This window comes from Musa acuminata, chromosome BXJ3-4, assembly GCF_036884655.1.
Source record: "Musa acuminata AAA Group cultivar baxijiao chromosome BXJ3-4, Cavendish_Baxijiao_AAA, whole genome shotgun sequence".
In the NCBI taxonomy this organism is placed as follows: domain Eukaryota; kingdom Viridiplantae; phylum Streptophyta; class Magnoliopsida; order Zingiberales; family Musaceae; genus Musa; species Musa acuminata.
The window spans coordinates 43,342,974-43,350,597 of NC_088352.1; the positions used below are offsets into that span (position 1 = coordinate 43,342,974).

Genomic DNA, 7,624 nt, shown 5'->3' on the forward strand with positions numbered 1-7,624 from the left:
AACAGCACCAGTGTCGAGAGGAAAGGAACTCGATGCGCTTCCCTCTCTGAAGCCCTCAATCGCTGCCGCCACCCCATGCGAGCGAGCCGCACTGCAAGTTTCCTCCCTTGGGTCATCGCCACCACGTTCATCCACGATCTATCGCCTACGAGGGCTTTGCCGCACGAGGTGGATCGCCTCGTGGTTCGCCCTTTCTTCCGATTTTGATGTGCTCTCTGAAAACCCTATCATCTGATGGTTGGTTCTTGTTCGTGATTTCGTGCAGGAAAGGGAGAAGTCGCGGGGATCAGCTGCGGATTAGAATTGGATTCCCTTGGAGGGACGGAGGTAATCCTTATTTTCGATTGAATCTAATTGAATGAAGCATAGGAACTGAGGGTCGATTGGCAGGGTCAAGGTACGGATGTAAGGTTGAAATCATGTTCGACATGATCGGACATATCAGACAGCTGACCTGAGGATCGAAGTTAAAAGTGATAGTTATCTTCCAAATGTTTGACCACACGTATTGCCGCTATTTAATGTTTTCTATGATGGGAATGATTCAGGAGGCTAATTGACAATGGACATTGACACATTTTTCATTCTTGCAAGTGAACATTTCTACCAAGGTCATTTTCTTTGAGTTCTTTAATTGTTTGAAGATGGTTAGAGATGGTCCTGACATATGAATTTCCCACCTTAATTGATTCATATTGCAAGCAGACAATGGTAGAAATTAAAAGTTTTCTCTGAGATTGGATCTGTTCCAACTAACATAAACATTACAGTCAGTTGTAGGAGTAGGAATGAAAGATGCTACAAAGTATTTGAGAAGTCGATTTAGCTTTGATGTTTCAGTAATTCATGCCACTACGGCACTGAAAAGAGTAGAGGAGTTGCAGGATTACATCATCTGTTCCACACGAAGTTTATTTTCATTAAGGTGGCTTATGAGTTTTGCAAGAGGGAATCACTGCATTGTTTCTATGATAGAGCAAATGGAGAAAGTACTGGCATTGACAAATCATTCTTTCATAATTTATTATAAAGAAAATGACAACCAGGTTTCTTATTTGGCAACCTGCAACTGGAGATCACAACAGTGACCATGTAACTTATGCTGCTTTCCTATTCCTGCTATAAAAAATGGAAATTAAGGTTTATTTCTTATAAGCTTGATTATATTTCAAACAGAACAATTAGCTTTGCCATGCAACTCGTGCTGGTTGACACAGCTAGTTGATAGCATTTTAATTTATTTATGACTATATTGTTTATAGTATGTGTCCTTTTTATTATTATAACATAATTTGATGGGAAGACTGATCTATTAATTTCATTGTGCTTAAATGTATTATGTCGGCTCTAATATTAATTATTACAAATTGATATAATGGGATAATTGATTTGTTAATTTCATCAAGATTAAATTATTGACTAAGTTATAGTGAATAGTAATATATCCATCATATCTTTATAAGTTAATTTTAATCTTTATCTATTTATTATGAGAGACTAATCATTACATTTTTAGATCATAGATGATGTAAATTTCTACTCAGATAAATTTACAATTGAACATGTAAATATTTAAGAAAATCTAATAATTTTGTTAGTTGGTTCTGAAGCCTCTTCTATGTGGTGGCTTTCTTACAATCCTTAATATGCTTTCCAAACCCTGGCTCTGCTGCTTGTAAGAAGTTAAGCTATTCAATTTATGTACTTTCTTGTAACTAGCTTCTACTGTAACTTTATTTTTTTTCCACTAATGTTATTTAAATGTTGTGAGTTCAATATCAATAGCACGGTGCTAGCTGCTAATGTTTAATTAGTCCTATAGTAGGTTCTTTATACTATTAGTTTATACCATTTTGTGATTTTATTTATAGCTATAGGGATTGCAGTGGAATCAGCGCAAGGTTCTCATTCCAGTTGATCAAATTGCACTCCAAAGTCCTCATGCTGAATGACAGGTACTTTCTCTCCGGACACATATTTGAGCTCTAGAAATTGTCATCATTCAGCTACAGTTTTTTAAGCCTTTAGACTTCAGATATTGATCTTTTGATAATGGCTTTAAAGTTCATGTTATGTTGAATAGCTCGACGGTTTTTATTTTATTTTATTTTTGTAGCCATATTTCTCAAGTATATGCACATGTTTAATTTATGCACACTATCTGATAACATCTTAATCTGCAAATAGGTAGAAACTACAAGCGCAAAAGATCTTTTGCCGGCTTCCTTTCCATTGTTCTATTGTTGCAGGCATAAGATCTTGTTCCTTTCTAAAAGGACAACAACAACACACCCACCCCATCTCATCTTAAAATTCATACTCTCGAAACGTGAATCACAAGGTCAAAACCATGGTGATCCTAATACATTCTTTGACTCGGTCTTCTTTGACTCTGCGTTCCATTTGTTACCTACATGTACTCATTCCAGTTCTCACTGCATTGCATATTGCGATGATCAGTCTCTGTAATGTAGCAGCTAACTCTTTGATCATAAAAAAACATACACGACAGACTCATTTCTCATCGGAACAAATAAAATGTCTTTTTAGAGTTTAAGCCGCCAGACTCCAAAGCCATAAGAAAACAAAAGATAAAAACAAAAACCAATCCCACATGTAATGTTCGTCCCCTAAATACCAGTGGAATCGAACGTCCAAAGCCTATTTAACCAAAGGATATCCCCCACATTTTATTCTTCTTCTTCCCGAATCCTTCCGTCGCTCTCCAATCCCATGGTTTCCCGCTTCATCCTCTCCACCAACTTGAACCCTTCGTCTGGAAATCCCCTCCGGACCCCGTAAGCTTCCCTTCTGAGTATTCCATCTCATCGCGATGCGCGGCTTGGAGGTCCGTTTCCACGCCTCCATCCTCCCTCTCATCCGCTTCACGGATGAACCATCCGATCTGCCCCTCTTCTCCGGCGGTGGCCCCTTCGTTCTCGAACCCTGTGCTTCGGATTCCGCTGCCGCGCCGACGGTCAGATGGGGTCGTTCCCGCGGAAAGGCGGCTCCGTTCGGCCAAATCAGGTGGGGAGGCGCCGGTGGGGATGATCTTTTGTCAGTGAGCTTGTCGGTGAAAGGGGGCGAGGGTTTCGTGAGGGAATCGACGGGGTTACTGGGAAAGGAGGTGAGAAGGTCGGAGGAGACAGCATTGGAAGGGAAGGAGGAGGATGGCGTGGTGGTGGTTTTGGAGGAGGAGAAGAAGAACAAGTTCAAGAATAAGAGTAGAGTGAAGGGGGCGGGAGCAGGTGCGATGAACACCACCAAGCATCTCTGGGCTGGAGCCATAGCCGCTATGGTTTCAAGGTACTTAGGAGAGAATTTCTCTATTTTTAGTTTGCCTCATTAATTTATCTTTTTATTTAATCAAGTAAATGGTTTCACTCTTCTATAAAAGTGATATTGAAGCAGTTAATATGACTTCTATATGCTTCATTTCTTTATTCTTCATTGAAAAGTTTTATTTTTTTGTTTGTTCTGTTCTTATCCGCATTGTTATTGAATTTTTTTTTTAAGATTCACTGAACTAATGTGTTCTGATATGTTTCAGTAAGTTGAGATGACTATTATTTTTCCTTCTTGTAAAAGAATGTTATTAGCAGACTTAGTGGTGCTACAAACATGTGTATTTCTTGAGTGTTTTGATTCCTTTTCATAAGCTTGAACCAGAGGGGTTATACTGTGGAGAACCAGAAGGAAGTTAAGGATACTAACAAATTCTAACAATTGGAAGCACTGAGAATCACAGTATGAATATGCATTCTAGTAATCTAAAAATTGTGCTTATAACTTTTCTGCTTTGTTGTGTTAGAGAAGCTCGCAATTGATCTTTATACAGAATTTCTAAAACAATCAACTAGTAGGTGATGTCCATTCTATGATTTTTCAGATCTGAGGAATTTAGGAACATATTTGGCTCCGTATTGCACATTGATCTTTTAAATTGTTCAAATTTCTTTGTCTTTAGATTCACTCATAAATTTTATGTACTGTATCTTTCTTTCTAAGTCTTGATCTGTGTATAATCTTCCAACTGTTCCAATAGAGGCATGTGCCAGTTCATAGAGAAGATGGGCTTGTAAAAGTTGAATCAGTATAAGTAGTGACCTTCTGTCTTACAGATCGATACAATGTTGTCTGGCATAGTCGCAAAACCAGTGTCTTGTCAAGATTTTTAACTTTGCCTTGTATATTAAATATTGACTCAGATCCTCTCCAATTTTCATTTATTGTCTGATCATTTGGCATAAGATTTTTGGACCTAGTTCATAATTCATGAGTTACACTCCTTTACTCTATTCAATTGAACCCATATAGAAACCATGGATCACCGTGCAATGCTGACTGGTGGTATCGGACCATGCACAGACGGATATGTACCGGTCAGCACCGATTCTTAGAAAAGGGCAGAAAATGATAAGAATTAAAAAAAATCTTATTTAGGATTTTTATCCTAATTTAATTGTATTTAAATAAGCATAGAGTGTATATGAGGCATACATGAATAGGAATTCTAGATTATAAGAATGAGATAGTGAATAAGAGTGAGAGAGAGAAAGAGCGAGTGAAAGGGAGGGAGGGAGGGAGGGGGATTTAAAGCCTAAAAAAGACCCCAATGGTCAATTTGACTACTGGGGTGAAACTTGACCTAGTTTGGATCGGTATTGGTCAAATTCTTGTAACAACCTGCATATATCGATACAACATAAGTTTCGATCGTAGCAATCGATACATCACCCATACTGACCGATACATGGCCTGTTTCACATACTGGTCCAAAACGGGCTGACTGGTAGACAGACCAGTATGTACTGTCCGCTTCGTACCATTTCGGGTGGTACATCAAACACTAATAGAAACAGTATTTTTCTAATATTTTGAGATCCTTTTGGATAGCAAAGGTACACCAGGAAATGTTTTATACATATCGAACACTTGAGCTTTAATCCCGTGAGAGTAGCTTCGTTCATTTGCTTTATGCAAAATGAATTGGTCTTTTAGCCCGTTTTTGAAGCTTTAGTGGCTACCAAGAGTTTTCCCAATAGAACCTTTTTTGATGGTTTTACTGCAAAAGAAAATGCATTTAAGTTTGAAAATATTTCTCTTTCTCATCTGGTTTAATTGATTGGTTGCATTTTCTGGTAGCAACTAGTTGTTCTCAGTAGATATATACATATTCAAAATTGCAAATACATAGCAGATATAATGTGTTTAATTCTAAGCTTACAAAACGATTGCACTATATATTATATTCATGGTCCAATAACTAGCAATGTCATTTCTGTATGACATTAAAAGACATATATAAATGTAACTTGGGGGAACTGTAAAACCAGCAAATACATTGTCACATGTTTATTGTGGTCTAGGCGTGACCTCTTTGATAAGAGTTTGTTGCTAGATAACTAAAATGTTGAAAATAGCCCCACAAAATGTTAATTTTTTCTATTGAATATCATTTTTCTTGCTAGTTTTAAATTTTCTATGGGTACTTGGGCAATTAGTTGGCACAATGTAAATACTCTAGCGGCAGTTCATGTCTATGCCCCCTCATCAGAAGGTTCTTTCACTGATCTCATTGATCAAGTCAATGTTTGTGTGGTATGCTTTCTGTCAGGATCTATCATGTGGAATCATTTGCTGACCGAATTTTGCATTTTTTTTCTTTTTCAATAAAAGAGGTAAATAATTTTCTTGGTGGAAAAATACGTTGATTATTGACAATGCTAAGAAGAGTTATTTTGCTTTAGTTTTTCTTTAGTTTTTTTCTCCCTGCTGATTTGTTAAAAATTTTAGTGAATTCAGAGATTTGTCGCTCATATTTATGTGGAAAGAAATTGCTGAATTAGCTTTTCTTATCCTAGATTAACATCTCAAATAATGTGATAGATGAACTGTTAGAACATCTACTTGTTCAGGAGGATCTTCACTTTAGGTTTGAGCTTTAACAATTGGCAAGCCACATATCCAGTCTCATAGTTGTTGAATTCAACCATAAATTGCTTGAATAATTTTATTTCCTTAAATCTTACAAGCTAACTTCTGTGAATAAGTTAGCTTTTCTATTATAATATCTCATTACTTTTTCATTTTGGTGATTAGAACCTTTGTTGCGCCTCTTGAGAGATTGAAGTTGGAATATATAGTTCGTGGTGAACAGAGCAACCTCTTTGTTCTCATTCACAAAATTGCAACAGCACAAGGGTTGAAGGGTTTCTGGAAAGGAAATTTTGTCAACATTCTTCGTACTGCTCCTTTCAAGGCAGTTAACTTCTATGCATATGATACATATAGAAAGCAGCTACTTAAAATATCTGGAAATGAAGAAACAACAAACTTTGAAAGGTTTCTTGCGGGTGCTGCAGCTGGCATTACTGCAACTATGCTTTGCATACCAATGGACACAGTATGTTTAAGTTGTTCAATTCTTATTTCTTAGATTTAAACTAATTTTAGTGTTGCGCCTTGATTTTGTATGCAATTGCATTTAACTTTTGATATAGAAATATCTTACCCATTGGATAATGTCATGATCTACATGAAACCAGTCTATTTCTGAAAAATATAAAAGGCAGTTCTGAAGTGCTTTCTCCTTGATGCATATGTCTTACACTCAAGCTTTGTAATTTCAGATACGAACGAAGATGATAGCACCTGGAGGGGAAGCCTTAGGTGGTGTTATAGGTGTTTTTCGTCACATGGTCGAAACTGAAGGCTTCTTTTCTCTTTACAAGGGACTTGTGCCATCACTTGTTAGCATGGCACCTTCAGCTGCAGTTTTTTATAGTGTGTATGATATTTTGAAGTCAGCTTATCTGCATTCACCCGAAGGGATGAAAAGGTTGGCTTTAATGAAACAACAAGAAGGTGAAGAAGTGAATGCCTTAGATCAACTGGAGCTGGGCCCCGTAAGGACATTATTGTATGGGGCCATAGCTGGTGCTTGTGCTGAAGTTACCACATATCCCTTTGAAGTAGTCCGGAGACACTTGCAAATGCAGGTTCAAGCAAACAAACTGAATGCTTTTGCAACATTTATGAAAATAGTTGAGCAAGGTGGTGTCTCTGCACTGTATGCTGGCATGATTCCCAGCTTGTTACAGGTACTTCACACTGAGTGGTTCTTAGAACCATTCATTGCTTCCATCCTCTTTGGAATTCTTTCGTTATATTTTAATTAGTGATCTGTAATAATCGAGTGTTCTTTCTTTCTCAGGTTCTGCCATCTGCTTCCATTAGTTATTTCGTATATGAGCTTATGAAGATAGCGCTGAGGGTCGAATGAGCACTAACTAATAAACTCGCTGCAAACTCAGCACATAGGAGGGGCTATGGCTCATCTGGAGGGACAAATTGTTTCTTTATTTTTCTTTTCCTTTCTTCTTTTGTTTTCTGTTTACCACTTATGATTACCGAATGAGGTTTTGAGCTTTACATTATTGTCTTTGTGTTACATGTTGCAAATTCATCATAGGGTCAAATTGCTTATCATCGTTTAATCCACAGAGGGCATTAATCTCTTTATTGTTTACAAATCTTATTGAAGTTCTGTGTAACCTTTTATTAAATACATTGAAGAGAAAAAGAAAACATAGCACCTGCTTAAAGGACAGATCAGATAAAA

General features: G+C 37.2%; 1 protein-coding gene across 4 annotated transcripts; it reads left to right on the plus strand.

Moving 5' to 3' along the window:
* The first annotated feature begins 12 nt into the window (after positions 1–12).
* On the plus strand, positions 13–7,624 carry LOC135634698 (probable mitochondrial adenine nucleotide transporter BTL3). 4 transcript variants are annotated; one of them, XM_065145215.1, is made up of 7 exons: positions 13–168; positions 266–327; positions 1,872–1,955; positions 2,188–3,306; positions 6,103–6,406; positions 6,633–7,103; positions 7,217–7,624. In XM_065145215.1, exons 4-7 carry the CDS (start codon positions 2,834–2,836, stop codon positions 7,283–7,285), a joined length of 1,317 nt encoding a protein of 438 aa, XP_065001287.1. In that variant the 5' UTR covers positions 13–168; positions 266–327; positions 1,872–1,955; positions 2,188–2,833; the 3' UTR covers positions 7,286–7,624. The 4 variants fall into 4 exon arrangements, with proteins under 4 accessions (XP_065001287.1, XP_065001289.1, XP_065001290.1 ...); XM_065145216.1 differs by having other exon boundaries at positions 18–183; XM_065145217.1 differs by lacking the exon at positions 2,188–3,306.

Bases quoted from the DNA above. Each gene is read 5' to 3' on its own strand.
- LOC135634698 (XM_065145215.1), top strand. From the start codon at position 2,834: ATGCGCGGCTTGGAGGTCCGTTTCCACGCCTCCATCCTCCCTCTCATC. The intron at 3,307-6,102 runs GTACTTAGGAGA...TTTGGTGATTAG, and splicing joins ATAGCCGCTATGGTTTCAAG to AACCTTTGTTGCGCCTCTTG. The intron at 7,104-7,216 runs GTACTTCACACT...TTTCTTTCTCAG, and splicing joins TGATTCCCAGCTTGTTACAG to GTTCTGCCATCTGCTTCCAT.